General features: G+C 47.5%; 1 protein-coding gene across 3 annotated transcripts in view; it reads left to right on the top strand.

The window, feature by feature from the left end:
* Window positions 1-20,843, top strand: part of LOC119450689 (MOB kinase activator-like 2) — a 145,419-nt gene extending 124,576 nt beyond the window's left edge. For all 3 annotated transcript variants that reach the window (XM_037714202.2, XM_037714201.2, XM_049666139.1), the window contains exons 4-5: window positions 4,758-4,882; window positions 10,236-20,843. In XM_037714202.2, coding sequence (XP_037570130.1) covers window positions 4,758-4,882; window positions 10,236-10,720 — 610 coding nt within the window. In that variant the 3' untranslated portion in view covers window positions 10,721-20,843. The remainder of the gene's footprint in view (window positions 1-4,757; window positions 4,883-10,235) is intronic.
* The last annotated feature ends 248 nt before the right edge of the window (window positions 20,844-21,091 follow it).

The following is a 21,091-nucleotide window of genomic DNA, read 5'->3' as shown; positions in this document are numbered from 1 at the left end:
GACGGTCTCCAAGTCGAATAAGTCCCAGTACGAGGCAAGGAGGCAACGTAGTTCATTGGCACACTGGGGGGGAAGGTCGGGGTCCGTAATCGGCGTGTCGCGTCTGGAATCGAGATGGCAGCCCGAGCGGCCACGACGCTTTTGACGCCCGTAATTCGGCGTGTCGATGTCGAATAAATTATACGCTGCACAGTCAGGAGCCCACGTTTTTGACGCTCGTAATTCGGCGTGTCGTTAATCAGCGTCCAAACCATTTGAAAATATGCCGCTCTGTGACAAGGCCACAAGTTGGGAGTGACGTGGTCGTAGAAGTTGTCAGCCAGCCCCTCCTGGGTGACGCAGGCGGTGCGGGCGGAAACCGAATCTTGCTGAAAGACTTAAGGTCTTCCTTTCGAAACAATCTCTATCCAGGGCTTTACAATGGTGGCAAGCACCTCCACGTACGTGGCAGCATTAATGCGGAGTCCTTCTGCAAAAAAGTGTAGCGGCATGATGTCGCCCTTGTGGTTGACAATGGCTAACACCATCACAGACGACGGAAATTTTGTGTGCATCACTGTAGGCACCTCATCAGCGCTTGCGCAAAGCTGCCTGTCGTTACGGCGGTTAACTTTTGGTCTTGGTCAAAGTTCTTTTCATCTGAAAAAAAAAAAGAACAGAGCATTCCAGGCTCCTCAGGTTTCTTCAGCTTGCCTAGTCAGCGCTTGGACCGGAGCAGACGATTCTCCCTAGTTTTATCGGACATGAATTGCCCCCTCCTCATGACATGGGAATGGTACCTCAAGTCCTCGTGCACAGCGAGCCTAACAGTCGACTCTGCGACGTTGAGCTCCTTTGCAATGGCCCGCATTGACTTCCCTGGGTCGTTACTCATGACAACTTGCACCCGCCGAAGAAAATCGGGGATTCTGGGGCCGCTGACTGTGCATTTTCCTTTTCGCCACAGATGCCACGTCACCGCCAGAACACATAAGTTCTGTCCGTACTTTGTAAACAAGAGACTTCGCTACCTTCAGAAAGGTGGCAATTTCCAAGTCGGTGTGGTATGCGGCCAGTGCGACGAGGACTGCATGGTGTTTCATTTCGTGCGTCAACCTGTACACATCCATCTTTGAACAAACTCGCAGTATGAATGATAAGGGGTCAACCAACAAGAAGCCGCATGCCTACATAGGTATGATGAGCCTGCTGGTGCCTATGGCGATAAGGAATGGTGTTCTCAAATACCTCGCGCACCCGGTATGTAGTAATAGGAGGGGGGATTATTTTCCTGCCAGGAAAATAAAAGCTCTATGCCTATGATGTGACTACTAATTCATTGCCTATGATCTGAATGACTATTAGTTACGCTCACACTTCCCAACTGTAATTGCCCATGTGCACTGACTGCCAAGCTCGAGGTTGCGGTTTCGATCCTGGCCACAGCAATGCAAAAATGCTCGTGTACCGTGCATTGAGTACACTTTAAGGAACCCCAGATGGTCAAATTTAATCCGGAGCCCCTCACTAGAGTATGCTTTGTACCCCACTGTGCAGTTTAGAGATGTTAAACCCCACCTTTAAATTTTTTTTGGAAGGGAGGGGGGCATATGCAATCTGTTTACCTGAGCACAAAAACTATCTTTGCAAGCCGTATTTGTTGACCATGCACAGAGTTTAAAAAGAATAACACCACATTGTGCTTTGTTTATCCATGATGACAAGTCACCATTGACGAAAACAATCATCCCATGTGATGGCAGGAGGGAGCTAGCTTTGTTTTTCAACTCGTCCCCTTCGTTGCAGGAGTCGATTGTTTAAACTCCTTCTCGTCAAGTTGACTGTAACAGTACTTGTCACATGCCCGTTGGCAGGCTGTAATGAGTTCCATTCCGAGTGCATGGTGGTTACAATGCATGGAAAACTTCTGGGAGATTCATATTCACTTATGCAATGCCTGACAGTGCGGCGCTTTAGCATTGTTTTGTGCCTTTCAGCCTTGTGCTGCCATAGTTGACTACTTATTTTCTCAGCTGTTGCGCTTGCCAGTTCTGTCTGCTTAATATTTCCGGCTCTCATGGCTTGGTTTTGTGACCCATTGCCAGTCGACTGCTTTCTTTTTGCTGATGGGGGCAAATTAGAATGCATCTTTTTCGAATTTGGGAGACCTGTCCATGGTTATTTCATTATTATGGTGGCATTTACCTCTACATAACACTGCGATTCTCTTATGTCATATCTTTATTACGGCAGTTCCAAAGATTTTGAAGGAATTCTTTGATAGGGCTCACTGCTCTTTTCTTCCTCTGGGTGTGCTTTTATTAATTTTGTGCCAGAAATCGTGAGTTACCTTGCATTCGCTTACAAAGGAATTCAGTGAAATCCTTCCTGCCCCCTCGTGCCAGGTTTGGCACAGGTAACGAAATAACTCTCACCTTGTTCATCATATGCATCCTGTTGCTATAACACTGCTACTTAATGTTTAAGCTGCGATTTCAGCAGATTTTGCCTAACCATGGGGTATAACACTTACCAATTGTACACGCAAGGTCGTTTTCTGTCTTTGGATCGGCATCTTGGAGAGACGCAGGATAGCTTGTGTCTGCAATGGGTGATTTCAATGCAACGGATGCTTGTGCATGTCATTGTACCAGTTTTTGTTAAGTCCAGTGTATTGTGTGTCACGAGCACTGTGCATCTCCCTTCAGTGCTTTTTGTTCTCCAGCCTGCCATCCTTGTTGGGCACACATTCTTTTAGCAGTTGAAGTTCTTGCCTTGCCTCTCCTCTCTTGGAACCTTCTTTCTTCTCGTTCTTCTTCTACAAAGCATATACCTAAGGTGTTATGGTGCCTCAGCTCAGTTTTGTGCTGTTTTGTTGCAATAAGTTTTGGCTTCAACAGTCCAGCCTGTGCTTTTTGACCAAGCCGTGCCTCCACATTCAAAATGAGCACTGCAAATGCAATTCCTTGAGTTTCCCGAAGCTCTGCTTGCTTTTCCCGTGAAGAGATTGAGCAGGCTCTAAGTGAACAAAATCTGTATTGACAAACGGTATGCAGCGAAGGGAAATAAATATAATCTGCTGAGCAGCAGGCAATCTAGACTAATTCTCTTGGGTCTTGTTCACAGTTGCAATACTCGAGGATTTTCACCTCGCCTATGGAAGGAAGGAAACCTATGCATAGGGAGTTCTCAACTGGGCTAGTTGGTTTATGTTCAACATTGTGAACTGCGCAGACTGTGCAACAAGTGATGTACAATCAGGGCAGAGGCACTCTCCGCACATAAGCGAACCTGACCTGTTTGTATGTCACTTCTCTCATCGTCTGCTTTGTTCACCTTGCTGAATCGTTGCATAGAAAGAAAAGTGGCATAACTTTTCTTCCCTAATGGCCTTTTCTGTGCACTAAGATGTCACTGTGCATGGTCACTGAGCTCGGTTTACTGTGTTTGGATCACTGTGCACTCGAATGTCAGTGCCCGGACATGTTTGTTTGGCAGATTTCTTGTTAGTTCACTGTTGTATCCCTGGTGCAATCTTGTAAGCAAGACGAGGCTTGTGAGGTGTGCACATCTACCGAGTGTATAGCCAGAGGGGAAGCGGTGCAAGCGGCGGCCTGAACGTAGCTCCAGGGGGGTAGACTGAGCGGGCAGAGGACTGAGGATCGAAGGAGCTACCTCCACCACTTAAGACGTCTCTGTTGGCATGACATTTATTCGGCCCGAGTACTCGGGAGCAAACCAGCAAAGGCACACACCCGATGGTGATGATCACACATAACTGAAGATGAGGATTGAGCAATGTAGCATGATGATGATAATATACAGATGAAGCAGACGTGCGTAATAAACGCCCACAGTATAAAGAAATAAATATAGGGCATTGGGGTCAAATCTCACAAGCACCAACCATGCCTCACACACCGCTGGTTTGTGTGAGTGATACCAGGAAGGGGGGCTGCCATCATCGCCAGATGAGAGCATGCGCACCTAGGCTCAGCTTGACACGCTGGTACCTTCTAGCATGTGATAGTAGCCACCCAAGTGTTGCTGGTTCAGATGAGCGTTGATCTTGGAATGAACCTGTGAGGTTTGACCCTGACTCACGTATGACCGGTCAAGTTTCGTTTAAACACGACTTGCCCGCACTTCCCCCACCATCTTCGGCACGCTGTAAGAAATATATATTCTTTAGATGTGGACACGTCATAACCAATGCCGCAACAAATGCCGTATACTGGCAAAAAGCAGAACGAAATAAAATGTTCTCGCGCCATTGCAATTGGCAAATAGTCTGCTTGCTTAGCTCTCACAGGACCGGAACAAATGTTTCTGCCTTGTTTGCATTTCTCATTTCCAATGCATTTCCCATAGAAAAGCATTGCTGCTTCTCACGTGACAAGACCTATGATCGGAGAGTCATCTTGTGCCGCCTTTTCGAAATAGGGGACATTATCAGGCCTTCCTGCGAGGCGTGCTGTCCACACTTAAAAAGTATATCTTACACCATGGTCCTTAGCATTTGGCATGAATTGTCTCACCAGTTGAAATGTGAACGGGAAAAGTTATAGCTAGAATGTCTTTCGTTAGGTTATGTGAACTTGGTTGCTGAACATTGTGTTATCTTAAAACCTTGCCAAACAGATCGTAGACCACTCAAACATCACACAAACCAGCGTAGGCAAAAATGAGAAAGTGCATGCTATCCCAGATCTGATTTGCATTTAAGTTAATGCTGATGTAGTATCTTACTTGATGACTGTTCTCTCTGTCCTGTGCAGGCAGTACCTGTGGTTTGATGAGAAAGGGAAGAAGTGCAAGGTGGCTGCCCCACAGTACATAGACTATGTGATGACCTTCACCCAGAAGACGGTCAATGATGAGTCCCTCTTCCCAACAAAGTTTGGTGAGTGCTCTGTTCTCCAATTGTGTGCCACTTGCTAGACTGCCAGCAGTACTGCTCGCTGTGGGGGCACGGGGACTGAGCCATCATGCAGCTAATGTAGAGGTCAGAAAAAATTTGTCGCAGTTTCACCCGAAAGGCAAAGCACCAATTGCGATAGCAAATTAGTAGAGTAAGGAATACGGAGTAAGGATAGTAGTTTTATCAGCTGTATAAACTTGGACATGCAGCAGCACCAGCAACGTGCAGAACTGTTGTCGACACCGTCGGCGTTTTGCGCGCGTTCGCACCGAATGTGTGCGGCGTTTTTATATAAATACGTATTTGGTGCCGCAGCTAAATGTCGCCTCCCCTCCCTCCCTCCCGTCCCCCCACAGCCTTTCGCGCGACGGAAAAAGTTGCGTTTTCTCTCTATATATGGAAAGGAAGAAAGAACGCCTTCGAACGCCTACTTCTGCAGCCCTTCAGGGAGCACAGCGCAGAACGCACATTTGCTCTCCGTGCGTTCGCTCCCCGTGAAAGCGCGCGTCCCTCGCGCGCTTTCACTCGCACATACAGCGTCGGGAGCGCGGCGACGATTTCATCGCCGATGACGTCATACGGAACCTCACGGCGACGTCGACGGCAGAAATTTGCTTTGGAGTGTCCATATAATTGCTATCACAATAAAACAATTTTGAGGCATTACCAACAGTTGATTCAGTTGATTGTAAAGGCATCACGAAGTGTCATTTCACCCCTTCATATTCTCTGAACATTAAGTTAAGCACCCAGTTGGCTTGATTACCGTATTTACTCGAAAATAAGTCGACCCCTATATATTGTGCTCTCCGAGAAATAAAAAAAAATTATTTGAATATCAACCGACCCAGATCTTTTGAGAAACGGAAAAATTGGAACATGACACACCTTTATTTACAATAAGCTCGGCTCGGCCACTCGGTAGTCGCTGCCACAAGCCACATCCTCGTGAGAACTGTCAGGAAAGTTGTCTTCCACATGAAGCCTCAAATATTTCTCGAGAGCGTCATCAACCGAAAAGCATGACGCCGCCCGTCGCACACAAAAAGTTGGTCCCGCTGCTTTTTCCAACCCCTAATCAGCTTTTCAATCACGATAAGTTCGTGCTGAGCGGCGCAGTTGTTCGAGTTTTCAGCAAAAAGTACCACTTGACACTTTAAGTCAGCGGTGTAGCTCTGCCGACGTGACATCGTCGTACATAAAAATGATAGCAAAATGGTAACGCAGAGGGAAAAACAACGAAACAACCAATAAACAAGTGCGTTTCTTTAACCAGAAACATTGTTATGACTTATTAATTGCGCTACCGCTTTTGCTCGATTTTCAAATGCCGCAAATTACCTGCTTTCATTATTTGTTTTTTGCACGACCGCGGCGACCTATGCTATCGACATGCACGCCAGGGCGTTATGGTTTGTGGCCTTGGCTCTCGTGGCTCCGGCGGACACCCGGTATCACAAGGAACTGGATATAGAGCCCAACATATTGCGCTATATTCAAATTACTTGACCACATTGTTCACCATTCACACTCTAGCCACATATCACGTATGAACTTTAATAAGAGGAGTCGAAGCACCTCTCTCCTAAATATCCTGTGTCCTCGTGGGAACAAAATCTCACTTGCACTTGGGTGCCTGGGGCAGTCGTCTGCTTTAGTCTATCTCCTCAGGACCTAAAAATGTCGCAGTTTCAGTCGAAAGGCGAAGCATCAATTGCGATAGTAACTTACTAGAGAGCTATACGGCGTAAGGATAGTAGCTTTATCAGCTGTATAAACTTGGACCTGCAGCAGCACCAGCAACGCACAGAACTGTTGTTGACGCCGTCGCCGTTTTGCCCATGTTCGCACCAAACGCGCGCGGCGTTGGTGCCTGTTGCCAGGGCCTCTGGGGGCGGCTCGGAGGTTTTCGATAAGATCAGGACGGGAAACTCGTCGAGCAGCGTCGGAAGTCTTTACCACCTTCTCGCCTCGCAACATTTTTATATAAATACGCATTTGGTGCCGAAGCTAAATGTCACATCCCCTCCCTCCCATCCCCCCACGGCCTTTCGCGCGACGGAAGAAGTCGCGTTTGCTCTATATATAGGTGATTGTAAAGGAGGAAAGAGACGCTTAATTCTGCAGCCCTTCAGGGAGCGCGGCGCAGAACGCGCGTTTGTTCTCCGCTGTGCGTTCGTTCTCCACTGTGCGTTCACTCCCCGTGAAAGCGCGCGTCCCTCGCGCCCTTTCACTCGCACATACAGCGTCATGCGTGCGGCGATGATTTCATCGCTGTTGACGTCATACGGAACCTCACGGCGACGGCAATGTCGATGGCAGAAATCCTCTTTGAGTGTCCATATAATTGCTATCGCAATAATAAAGTTCGTACTCACTCACTCACTAGTCAATCTATTAATACTTTCTGCAGCAAATTCAGGACACTCTAGTCAGTAAGTGTCAATGTCACCAAAAGCTTGACAGTGCATGCACAGCGACAGTGGTGGTCCTAGACAAAGCAATGTCTGGAGGCCCCCCTCCCCCCCCCCCCCATATTATAGTATGTTGAAGATTATAAATGTACAAAGGGATTATAGTATGTTTACAGCTTAATGCATTTATGTAAACAGCAGCATTTGCGAATCCATTGTGAACAATGTGACCCATTGTGGCCCAATATTTGCAGAAGTATGCCGCGAATGCGTGAAAGAGGGGTTTCCCAACAATGATGTGCTCGTCTACAGACTAACAGAACAAGGTATTGTTCCCATTCAACAACTTTGAATTTACAACCCCAAACTCCTTTACTCTGTGAGGGTTGGGCAGTAGTAAAGGCTGTTGAATGGCAACAATACATGCCCTTTAGGTAGCTAGGTGTGGGGTGTTCTGGGACCACGAGGAAAAAAATATTTGGAAGAATTCTAAGAAAGCCTTTGTGCTCGCGCTTCCTCCCTGTAGACACAGCACTTAGTCGGAGGAAATGCTTTCTGTGGAGGATAGTTTTTTTTGGGTAGCAAACGCTAAACAGCCGCGCAAGGCAGCAAAGTTGGATTTTTGCAAGTTGTCGAATAAAATCCGCCGTCTACCCGTTTTTCGTGAACAGAAAAGGAATGGCATTTCCTGCAATGAATACTTGTTGCAGAAAAACAAGGAGGAAAACAGGTGCTGAGAGCAAGGTAAAGAGCAAAAAGAGACCTGTTTCAGCCCAGGTAACAACAGAGGAGATTAGCGCTGTTTTCCAACCGGATCTTATAGTGAGTGGTTCGGCCGCAGCTGTGGAAGAGGGTGCCCACTATTTTGCACATTGCTTATTTTTTAATCAAGCTTCCTGCGCACATGCTATGGTCTTCTACATTTAAAATACAGTAAGGAAACTTTGCGTCAGACCTATGATAATGTTTACGATGCCACTCACTTTCGGTGACCTGCTCATTGTCATGCATAATTCACAGCACCATAAAAGCTAGCAGCTTCGACAGATTTGAAAGCATTCTGTCTCCCAGCACCTGCTCCTGGCTGATGTTACGGGATGGTATGGAGAGGTTGTGTTAGGGTGGGCTCTCTAGCAGCAAGCAGCACGTGTTACGACAGGATAGGTGAGCTGCAGCTAAGAGACTGGCTACAGCTGTCTGGTGTCAAGGGATAGGGCAAGAACGAGTCATTCACCCTTTGTCCCTAATTTCTTGCCTCGCTTACTTGCCTTTAGTACTGGTGCTCTATAGCAGATGAGTTAAGAGTGGTAATGAAATTCATTAAGGCAAGGCGCTAAGAAATTGTTCGTTTTCATTGTTTTATTTTTTTTTCTGCAAAAAAATTAGTTATGCCCAGGCCGCGCAGAGCGAACTTTCACGATGAACTTTACGTGGCAGAAATAGACGTGGCGCTGGCTTGTTCGCTGGCTTGGGCTACGTGGAGTGATAAACAGGCGGACACTGCCTGGGCGGAGGCACCGACTTGACCTGAGGGAGCCTTCGGCTCCCCCTGGCCAGTTTCTCAGGATCAATAAAAGTTCTTGTCACCGTCACTGCTGTGCATTTGCCATGTAGCTGTCAGTGTTGTCAGACTTGACGAATATGTTTTATTGCGATAGCAGTTATATGGACACTCCAAAGCAGATTTCTGGCGTCGTCGTCGCCTTCGCTGTGAGGTTCCGTATGACGTCAATGGCGATGAAATCGTCGCTGCGCTCCGGACGCTGTATGTGCGAGTGAAAGGGCGCGAGGGATGCGCGCTTTCACGGGGAGTGAACGCACGCCGGAGAGCAAATGCGTTCTGTGCCGTGCTCCCTGAAGGGCCGCAGAATTAAGCGTCTCTTTCCTCCTTTCCATATATAGAGAGAAAACGCAACTTCTTCCTTCGTGCAAAAGGCTGTGGGGGGACGGGAGGGAGGGAGGGGAGGCGACGTTTAGCTGCGGCACCAAATACGTATTCATATAAAAACGCCGCGCGCGTTCGGTGTGAACGCGGGCAAAACTCTGACGGCGTCGACAACTGTTCTGCACGTTGCTGGTGCTGCTGCATGTCCAAGTTTATACAGCTGATAAAACTACTATCCTTACTCCGTGTAGCTCTCTACTAATTTGCTATCGCAATTGGTGCTTCGCCTTTCGGGTGACACTGCGACAAATTTTTTTTGTAAAACAACAAAATAATAAAAAGGGTTCAGTCTATTAATTGTTGTTAATTGCCGAGCAATTTAAAAAGAAGTTTAATATGTGCATTTACAAATGGAAAAGTAAAAACCTGCAGCGGCTCTCAACTAGCCGCCTGAAGCTGGAGGGAGAACGCTCCTCGCGACACCTGGTGAGCGCACCTTGTGTGTTTGCTGCTTGTGGCGGCAACGTTTGCTGTGCCGAACTTTTTCTCCCCGAGCCATGTGTTACAGCAGCTGTAACATTTCTAGGCATTAGGCGTCATGCGTTTGCCACCGGAGAAAGTTCACCGCTTTGACGCCAGTTTTGTGCTCCATAAGCCTGGTTTTTAAGGTGTGCTTGCATACCATCTCTGACTATTTGGATGAGGTGCGTCTGCTCCTGAATGCCAGAAACATACTCCACTGTCCCTATAACACATTCCAAAGGCAGGCAGCATTGGACTAGTTGGTGATAATCCAATTTGAACATATTGCATGCTCTGTTGTTTCGTTTTTCCTTGTTTGCGATTTCTTGTGCCTATACATATTGGTGCCAATCAAGTAGCATTAAAACCTGTTGGTGGTAGCGCTTTGGTGTTTCGCATCTCCTTTGTGGTGTTTCTTTCACACTTAATTCCATGGACCGTGAACGTGCCACCGGTTTGGTGAACCCTGCCTGCTTCGATGACTCACTTTGGGATCTGAATTGCTTCTCTGCAGAACGCGAGTTTCCCAGCTCTTTCGAGTCCCTGGTGAAGAAGATCCACGGACTTCTGCTGCACGTCCTGGCACACCTGTACCATGCCCACTTCCGGGAGATGGTCTTGCTGCAGCTGCACGGCCATCTGCATTCGATATTCGCCCACTTCACCCTCTTCAACGCGCGCTTCAATCTGGTGGATCCCAAAGATGCCGTCGTGCTACAGGACTTGGCCGTTGCGCTCGGACTCTGTCCGCCCGCCGAGAGCGCCAACGGAAGTCCCGCCGCCTCTTCTTCTACGCCCTCCTCCTCGGCCGTCGCAGCAAGCAGCAGCACAGACGAAGATTCTGCAGCTGCTGAAGCCATCCCGGCTTCAGTGGCTGCCCCCATGGACGTGTCCCTCTCGCCTTCGGCGATGCAGCGCTCTGTGGTTACCTCCAGCATCGAGGCAGCTCCGATGTCAATGGCCGCCACGACGGCCGGGAGCGTGGTGCCCGCGCAGTAGGTCGTCGTGGTCGCCGCTTTGTTAACGTTTTGTCGAGTGCCTGTGGTGATAGCAGCCTGTAGTGTGGAGCGCCGGTTCCTCTGAGAGTGGTATCGGGGGGGCACTTCCGTTGTGCATCCGCAACTGGGGTAGTACTGTGCTTGTCGGCACCAGAGTGTGGCTGCTGGTGGTGCCACGAAGGTGATGACGTCACTTCGGTGTGACTAGGTGGTTCTGCTGGCAACAGCAGCAGCATCAAGCAAATTGTTTGTTGTTTTCACTGTTACACTGGGTTAAAATGTGGCTTCGCTGCTTTGCCCATCCTCCGCTTGACACTAAAGTGATTATAGCCGCAGTTATGGCAGTGTTATGTGGCAGGCATGGGAGGCCTCCCCCTCTCCCCCCTCTCCCTCTGCAGCGAGGTAGTACAACCGAGCCATGAGCTCTGAAAAAGCATGGCCCTTGCGGAATAGCCTCTGCAGAGTAGCTCATTCTAGACCCTCAGCTAGTTAAAAGCAACCTTCACAACAGTAGCTGGGCTAGTTATGTCTGTGCTGAGGCAGCAGGGGCGTTACTACTAGGCAATTGGCTGGAGTGGTTTATCTAGGGAGAGTCATTACGTCCACCATTCTGTGATCATGAAAGTGGTCGAATGCATGGTGAATATTCATTTGTAAGAGCTTGCAGGCACGTTCCATGCATGGGGCTAGCTTGCTAGCTAGCCCTTTGTGATGGGGGCAAGAAGTCTTGGTTGTCATTGAAAAGAAAAAAAAAAGAAAAGTAAACCAGACTGTCAGCGTCTATATAAGATCAGTGTCAGGAAAGAGACTGACATTTTCATGGGGAAAAAACAAACAAACACGAAAACATGTTGGTGAAGTAACCTTGGTGCCACCAACCGACTCAGCGGAAAAAAAAGAGATGGTACACTGGGGGGGGGGGGCAATAAGACTGCGGCAACTTTGGTGAGTTGCGACTACTTCATAGCGGATATATATTGGCGCACAAGAAACACGGGACTGAGGGCCCATTCACAGTTGCGACTAGGCGAGGTCACGCAACCAAGTTAGTCGCAAAGTGACAAGTCGCAAGTAGTTGCAAATGGTCGCTTTTCTGGAAAGGTGACCGTTTCGTTCCAGTCGCACGACCGCAGTCGCAGAATAGCTGAACCAATCAGATGCGAAGGAACAGGGCATCTGTATATGCTGATGCTTATTTAACGCGGCGATGACATTGCAAGCAGACGTGAACGGTCTATTGCGAGACTTTTCCATTAAGCGACTCGTCGGTCGCATTTGTCAGTGTGAACATCATTCGTCTTGAGTAGCTTTCTGGTCTCCAGTCGCAGTCGGTCGTGGGACGTTGTTGTGTCGCAAGTGTGAATGTGCCCTGACAGTTAGAATTCTTCTGTGTTTTCTGTGTGCCAGTATCTATCTGCTATTAAGAGAATGGTGTTAGGCTTAGCTTTTACACCTGTTGTTTTTACACTTTACTGCAATTCGTTTGCACTTGTGGTCACGTAGAAGTCATCCCTTGTAGATTATTGATTCACATTTGGCATATTTCTCTTTACATTGTTGCGCTTAAGATGCAGTGTTTTATGAAAACTGTTTGAGTGGTAAAATATTTTCCTCTGTGCATTTTGCAAAAAAAAAAGAAAAGCATTTTGCATAGAATGATATTCACGCATTGCGGTTGTGATGAATATGTTGAGCCACCCTGTCAGCAATTTCCATCTTTTGGCCACATTCATTTGAAAGCGCGCATCCTCTATAATAACCAGTGCTTTGCAGTGCAGTGCTTAATAATCTAAGGGTTGAAGCGCCAGCATCCCACATTTAGTGCCAAGCACCATACAGGTCATGGCTGTCTAGTTTCTGAAGTCCACAATTTTCTGTCGAGAAGGGACAGTGCCTGCAAGCTCTGCAACAGTGTATTCTTCGTAGGCCTGAGCTTACAAAACGCGATTGTGCAGTTGGATCAAAGGTTGCTTAGAGCGGCTGTGTCTTGTATCAAGAGGGTGATGCCTCTGGTAGGTGGGTCACGGAAGTCACGTCACTTTCTCCATCCCTCTGCAGGCTGGTGATACGAGTCGGTCTTATCGGTGACCCGAATTGGTGCCTGTCGGGTTGTTCGGGTGGGCGACGCACGGTCACTCCCAAAACTCGCACATTTGCCAGTGCCGCTTAGTGTTAGTAGGAGAGGAGGGGGGGTGGGGTCGTGTGTGTGTGTGTTGTGTGGCGTGGGGACAATTGCATCTGCTTGTCATTCTTCTGCAGGAGCGGAGGAGGGAAATAAAATGGGGAGAGAGTGAGAGGGGGGCCTATTTATTTTCTGTCATCGCCTCGGCCCGCACTCACACACACACACATACACAGCCACTAGGTGCCACACAGCTGGGACTTTCTTGTGTGCGAGGTGACACATACATACACACAATATGTAAATAGGATGATGCTCTATTTTTAAGAAGCACGTGAGGTTGGTGATTTAGGCAAGTCTTTCTTCTCTCTATTCTACCCCCCCTGGCCCAAACCCACTCCCCCCCTCTGGGCATTTGGAGCTGCACGTGCAGTGGAGTGTCGGCAATCATCGTCGCTGGCGGGGAGGGCTGACTGGGTCGATGATGGTGTGGAAGTGGTGGGCACCTCGCAGCTTGCAACGATGACCTTCTTGCCTTTGCCTCAACTGTTTAGCCACCTGTTTTTGTGCGTGCACTCAGGTGGCGATTGTCGAGGATGTGCCTGCTTCGTCATTTGTCAAGCTGCAAGGAAGAAACACTGTTTGATTCACCTGCATCCTCCACTTGTGGTTCCTGCACCTCATTGGTTGTTGGTTTCCGATAGCTGCCAAGTCGTAGGCTTCTAAATGTGGTCCTTCTCGGTGATGCAGTGTATGTGCATGACTGCAAGTGTGAACAGTCTTGCTCTTGCTGTGTACGCATTGTGCAACTTGCGTGTGTCACTAAGTCGGCCGTTGCTGCATTCTCTGTTGATGGAGCAGCTGTCTAACAGGCAAAATGGTGGTGGGTGTGGTGTTTGCATTAAGTCTGCGGATGCATGCGAGAAGTTTAGTTTATTTCTGCTTTTGAGAAGTTATCATTGAGGCTAAAGGTATGCATAACTTTCATCTCTAGGCAAGCCACTGTCACACGCTGCATGACAGTAGTGGACATTGGATGAGTGAGCATCGCAAGTTAACTAGCGATAATTGGAACCCTTTAGTCAGGGTGCTGAAGGGAGGGGTTCAGTTTAGGCTAACAGCTACTGAAAGTATACTTGTAGAGTTGCATTGATAGTGATTAGGAAATATTGGCAAAACCAAGCTGCTTGTTGAAAACAACATTTAGGAGCTCACATTTTCACTAGATTATCTCTAATAGATCGTCTATCAACAATTGCACCAACCATTGGCACGTTAGACATCAGAAATAGTCTTAGCCAAGTCTTCTTTTTCAGAATTCGTCTGGCTTTCTAAATGGGCTTTTTAGATTAACCAATGCAGCGCAAGAGGCTTGGTACTAATCTTCAAACATCATGTCTTGAGCTACTTAGTATTCGAGAGGTTAAGCAACACGTAGAACTCATGCCGACTCTGGCACCTTCGTCATAGTGCTCTTGCTGTTCACTATGGCTTCAGAAACAACTTCTTCGGCTGCACCAGCTGTAATTCTTGCAGCACTTTCTCAAAATTCGTGATGACCTGCAATATTTCGAGCCGAATCATGGCTCAGAGAACAGTGTTCTCTGCTTGTACCCTAACCTGCACCTGCAGTATTTCGAATGAACTCGCTTTAAAGGCAGCCTCAGCGACACCTTACGAGGGGGGCGAGTTTCGCAAGCCATTGGGAGGCAAGCATGAAACTTGCAATAACTGTAGCCGAAGTGTATACAAACTGTTTTAGCGGCTGCAGTCTGAGAGCTATGGCTACTTGAGGTTGCAGTGTTCCTGATGAGGCACTATTTGCAAAAAGATTCAAGCCCATGGCATGCCTTTTTAGTTAAGTTCTTGTGAGCGAACCAGACATAACTGCTTCGAGCACCAGCTAGAGATGGTTTTTGCTCTCCATTTTTCTTTTCTCGTTCGAATGTCTCTGTTCTTGCTTCATCTGCAAAGAGTGGAAATTTCACGCATTGCAGCTAGCTTTCTCTCTGCTTGACGTATCGACTCGTGTAATAACTAAACCCCAGCTTTGAACTCTCATGTTTAGATTATATACGTGATTATAAGTGGTGTCCGTAATTTTTAACAGGTAAAAAGGGCTGTTTCCCAGCCGGCTAAGTTGTATATTAAGCCATATCCTGTTTTTGAAGTAAAGCACAATATATGTGTAAGTAGGGCAACATTATCTGTTAAAGGGATAGGGATGAGCTCAGTGAAAAGTTTACCTGTTCTTACTTTCTTTAGCTGATTGTGTCTATTATGGGTAGGTTGGCAGCTGTTGCAACTCATAGTTATAGATTCAGTGTATTTTGTACTCGCTGGTGTCGTTGGTCTTGGCCTAAACCGTATAGTTTTATACTTTTAAAGAAGATGGGTTAACTTTAATGATGAAGACTTTAGGTGAAGGGGAAAATTTGAACACAATAGCAGCCCTACTACTTTTTTTTTGTGAAAAACGAAGTAAGGGAAGGGTGAGGCTATTACACGAGTTTGTATGCGAGCTTCTTTCCAACCCACAAATTTATTACTTCATCTTCAGCAGGAGCTTTCTCGTTTCTATTGGGCTCCTCCATAGGCAACCATTAAGGCTAGATATTCAAAATAAAATGGACTAGGAGACATATTAACAATATTTGAGTAGTTTGTGCATGTAGCAGGCAACGTTAATAGCTTCAAAAGCTTTCGCACAACTTCTCGGCTACAAAACATAGACGTATGCTGGCTCCATTTTACGGGCATTTGTGTTCTCGTGACACTGGGGTTATGAATTTCTGAAGTTCTGCATTGTATGTCACGTTATCCTTAATTTTGTCATTCAGCTACATAACTATGGGATAGTTGCCCACCACTTGTCTAATTTGTAAGAATTCTTGAGAGAGTGCAGTAAGGTGGCAAGTTTGCGTAGTGTTATCTTGGGGCAGGCACAGGTTATTATGTCAACAAAAGAGGGCAGCTGCATTTCATTTTAGTTCCGCTGTGACCGCGTGGCAATGCTTTAGATTCAGATTCTGTCGTCTGCTCTGGTTTTTTGCTTGGCATTTCAAATATTTTGCAATTTGCCATTAAGAGCCATTACGAAACTTCGAACACTATGAGGGGCAGGACGTTACCAAGTCTTTCCAACCTTTGTTTTCCTAATTATTTTTTGTTTGATTTTCAGGAATTGTGATTGTGTACATCTAACACGTGTATGTGTGCGTTGCGCACTCACATGCATGTGTGTAAATAGTGGGCTTGTTTTTCCGGTGTTCTTTGCTTTCAGTCCTATTTATTGCTTGTCCTGACAATGTGTGTACTTCTTGTTGCCTTGTTAGCCTGGGTTGCTTGTTTTAGTCTGTTGTCAAAATATGCAGTCATTTCACACAATCTGTGCACATGCTCGTTTGATCATGTGCTGGCTTCGTGGTGAGAGTATGTACAGACCCGAGTTTGCGTTGCTGTGCGTGCTCGTTTTACTGGCTCTTGTGATTATGGTGTCGGATGGCAAATGCTTCCGTGCAAGGCGTATTGTTGGGAAACAGAAAGGTTGCATAGGTTACACAAGGAACGTGTTGCAACAGAAGCTGCAAGCGCGTATCATTTGGCATTCACTTTATTATTATTTTTTTTTGCTTTAGTTATTACATTCAACTGTCCATGTGTGTGTGTGAATGCGCATCAGGAGAGTTTGCTGGTGCCGTGCAATTGGAGAGCTGCGTATTCCGAAGGTTCTCGCCCAAATGGCAGTTGTCTGGCTGGGAAGCTCGTACCATTTGTAGAGCTGACTTATGCGCTTACATAAAGCTTGCAAAGAAGATGAAAAATATCAGCAAAGTGTAGCACATAGAAATGCATGATGCTAGCAGGCCTAAAAGCAAGATGCACGTAGTGCAGAATTTCTGGTGTTCATCATCAGAGGCAATTTTCTGTGCTCGTGACAGGGAATGGCTAGTTAAAAAGTTGAGTGAAACCTTATTATCCAAGTTCGAGTTTGAGAATTGCTTGACGGTGTCTGATGAGTTATTTTTGCTAATGACTAAGCCTCTTGCTAGTTAAGTGTGCTATGGAAGGGTGACTTCGTGTCTTCAAGTTGTAACATCATGCGCTGTACCCCATCTGAACTGAGTCCAGTAGGGAGAGACAAAATAGCGAGAGAAAATTCAGGGACACAAACCGAGAACAAAGCATTGAGGGGCACAGTCTATCCTCTCTGGTAGTTGCATGCTGCTCAGATTTGCGTCATCCACTATACAGAGACAGGTCGCACTTCAAGCAAATTTCACTTGCCAGTAGCCTCAACTTTCGGCCTATCCCGCCTGCCAGCACAGTTCATCCTGCATTTGCATGCACCAGTGAGCTCCCCTTATGTGCTAGGCCTGTGTGTGCTTGTGTGTGCGTTTGAGAGAGCAGTGCCTCTGCCCTTGGATTGTATTATTCCCGTTTCTGTTGGCTATTATTTTTGTATCATTCAGGTGGTGGCAGTTGTGGTTTTTTATTATATCAGCGAGCATGAAAGATGCACTTGCATGTAGCTTGTTGACCGTCGAACGAGGGTAGGAGGGACAGGTCACTGTTGTTGGTTAATTATTTTGTTTAAATGAATTGAAAAGTGAGCACTGTGTTAGATGTACATACATATAATATATAGATATATATCTCTATCTCTACCATTGACCTGTAGCGACAAAAGATTTGCCTGGGGGCAGGAATCCGAAGCGTTTCGCCTAGTGTAGGACAATTGACGGCACACGGGTGAGGGGGGCGAAGTAACCCGACCATTGAGCAAGCACAGCTGTTCCTTCTGACTGAGCTGATTCGAAGCCAGTCTCGTCTTTGCCTTGCCACGACTCTTACCGTGGACAGCTGAGCAGCTGCTGTTCTCAACGTCGATATCGCCACCTTTTTCCGGTGGCACTCGAGTCTCTCGGGCGGCACTGCTCCGGGTGCGTGCTGTGCAAGTCTCGTGGCTGCATGGCATCATCGGCCGTGGAGCTGGCTAGTGCGGCTTGTCTCCATCTGCCAAGCAGCAGAGCCAAGGTGTGCCACCAGTGCACCTGAATTAAATGCACCTCTGTCTTTTCCCCCTTCCTGTTTCCATATGGGGCCTTTGATGTCTCTAGTACCATCGCTCTGTACTGAGAGAGCAAACACGCTGACAGCACCGCCACCACTCCCAACTGTTGCGCACACCTTAGTTATATGTGCTTGCCAGTGTCCAACCCCTGTCACACTACGCGGCACACACACGCACACAAAAGAAAAAAAAGAAAAGCAAAAAAAAGTCTGCTGTGGAAGCTATAGCAAGGTGCTTTTTTATTTCATTCGATACCTCTCCAACATTTTGCTTGTCCTAACGACATGTGGCCATGAACCTGTTTCAGCAAAGCTGGTTGCGACACTTGGCTGGCATGTTGTGGACAGTGTTTCCATACATTTATTTCTCTTGCGTTGTCATTTCACCTCATTCGTGTCCCACGTGTGACAGGGGTTCCAGTTGACTCTCCGATGTCAGATGTTGCTTGCGGAATGGTGGTGGAAGAACGTCAAATTTGTGGTGCCATTGCAGGCTAATCTTCTAAACAAGTGTTGCACGAACGTTGCTAAAACCGTTGGCTTTACTTGCATCATGTCAACAAAGCCAACTGGGTGAAACTTTTTGGACAGAATTACTTTTACATTGACAAGGTGTATTTTATTAGAGAAATTCGACTGGCGTGTCTCGGAGTGCAGGGTAGTAGCTTGGAAGTTCCGACATCTGAGAATCGGCTGGGCGACTGCTTGGCACAAAACTTCAAGCGTGGAGACATGTCTCAAAATTGGACACTGAAAACGAAGATCAGCGCTTACTTCTTCACACACGAAAACGATACATGCACTTAACATGCATAACACACACACAAAAATGCAGAGGCAAGCGTGTCTTCTACGGGGTCGCTTGAATGGGAAAGAGTCGCAAAAATGAGTGTTGAGAAGGGGGTAAAGTATGAAGTGTCACTCGCGGGGCTGCAACGCCCGGTGCGCCGAAGAAGCAGCAGCGATGACGACGCGTGTGTGTGTGTGAGATGTGTAGTACACGCCTGTCCGTTGGTGCCTTTCTTATCGAAAAACTGTGCGTGCATTCCACAGTGCGTGCCTGTGTGCGTCTCTCTTCTTGCCTTCGTCCCGCGCGCGCCACCACCGCGTGTGACGTCAGCTCAATGCTGATACCGCCACCGTTGCGCTGCTGTGACGTCGGTCGCGGCGCACATCTCACGTGACCTCCATGTGCAGAGCCCTGTGCCATGGCTGCAGCCTTATGTCCTGCAGACGTTCAGTGCGGTGCCGATTCACTGGATAAGAGACATACTCTCTAACGAAAAGCTTGTTCTTAGTTTTTTTTTTCTTTTTCTGTCACCGCCCGGGAGAATGACGGCGATACGTTTCAATTCATGACATTTTTGCGGAAACGGACGAGAGCAGCGAAATTGGAGGTGACAATCACGAACAAGTCGGTATTCGGAACCATGGCGAATACCCGCGAAAATGGCTAGAATTGGTGAGAGGCATATACCGCGTGGGATGAGTGCTTAGAGAAAAGAGCTTCAGAACGCGATGCCGTTTTCGAAACCACACGTATTGATTTGCGGAGCCTGAGTGATTGAACGGTTGGCGTCGCTCGGTTATATGTTTTTATTTTCTCAGTGACTCGCGAAGGAAGGTGGCGACACGGCTGTGCTTGGTTGCCATAGAGCACGTCCTTTTGCAGGATCACGGTGAGCAGGATTGCGTGCGCTGCTCTATCTTCCTCACGCCCATCCATCTGATCGAATCTTCCCAGTGGTCGATGAACCGTGCTAAAGTGCTGCTCGTCGCAGCGCTGAGACTCAGAAAACAGACCGAGTGGTTCCCGCTTGCGCCGTGTACTTTGTTTCAGTTCACTGTTAAAGCTGGCTGTAGAATCCAAAGTGGGGTGCCAGCCAGCGCAAGTTGAGGGGTCGCACCTTTCGTTTTGCGTTTGAAGTTTGTGGCAAGCAGGACATATACTAGAACGAAACGAACGCGCACATCTTTTGCCCTCTTTCTGCAATCAAACTACGCCTTGACGGCGGTTTCGGGGAGGCTCTAGCAGTCACGTGAGCCAGTCAGAACTGTCGCAGATGACAAGTTCGCCAATGTGGCAAACTTTCACAACGTCCAGAATCTATCACCACCGTTTGGTTCTCTCCAAATCGATTCAGACCACTTAGGGCACCCTGAGCCGCATTTCTCATTTCGTGTTCACGCACGAAACTGGGTCTGCATGATTGCGCGACATTCGAAGTGATCTCGGCATTTCCCCTAATCGGGCGCACTCTTAATGCCGATGTGGTCGTCCGTGTGGTGTAAACCTTGTAGTCGAAGCGCCTGAGGCGGCTCATGTTTGACCCAGTCTGGATGTTGGCTAAACTTTTGCGTGATCACGACGCGTAGGCACAGAAATGAGGGAGGGAGGTACTCTGCGCATGGAGGTCAGTGCGTTGCGTGCTTTTGTGCGTTTGTCGTACCATATTTGTTCTGCTGGAGAGCGCAGCGGTGTATTTGTTTGTATTTCCATCTTCTGTATGTTCGCCGTGACGGTGTCGGTCAGTTTCTTTATTATTTTTTTTGTTTTGTTTTTCCGTGGCGTACGTGTGTGTTGCGCCAGTGGCGCTTATGTGTGTACCGATGACGATGTCGCGCGCAGTAGTTGCGGCCGTTGCTGCGGCTGACGAGAGTGATTATATTGATGATCGTGATGCTATGTCGGCGATGTACACACACACACACGCACACACATACTCTACACATACACGAGACACATATGCTATCCCCTCTTCTTGTTCGCCTTTGATAATCGATACACAAGTGCACACACGCAGAAGAGAGCTGAGGATATACTGTGTTTGCGGCGGGCTTTGTAAATAGACCGAGAGAAAGAGAGAGAGTGAGGAATAAAAACCTTCGAGGGAACTAGTCAAGTACAATAAAGTTTAGTACAATGGTACCATCTTATGCGTCCTGTGTGTCATTCTTTTAGAACATTCACTGCACTTGCTTGCTCATTAAATGCAGCATGCTAACACAATTTTTCAAGCGAAGCTTGTATTGCCTCACAAGTGTCGGCTCGGCGGTGGTGGTGTCACGCTAAAACCCTATCGAAAACCAGTCAAAAACTCGCGTCTCGTTCTCTTGGTATATACAAAGTTGGCATGGAATACTAACATGACTGATAGGTCGTGACATCAATAACAT

This window comes from Dermacentor silvarum, chromosome 4 (genome assembly GCF_013339745.2).
Source record: "Dermacentor silvarum isolate Dsil-2018 chromosome 4, BIME_Dsil_1.4, whole genome shotgun sequence".
NCBI lineage: Eukaryota > Metazoa > Arthropoda > Arachnida > Ixodida > Ixodidae > Dermacentor > Dermacentor silvarum.
This window is presented reverse-complemented; position numbering and strand designations above follow the sequence as displayed.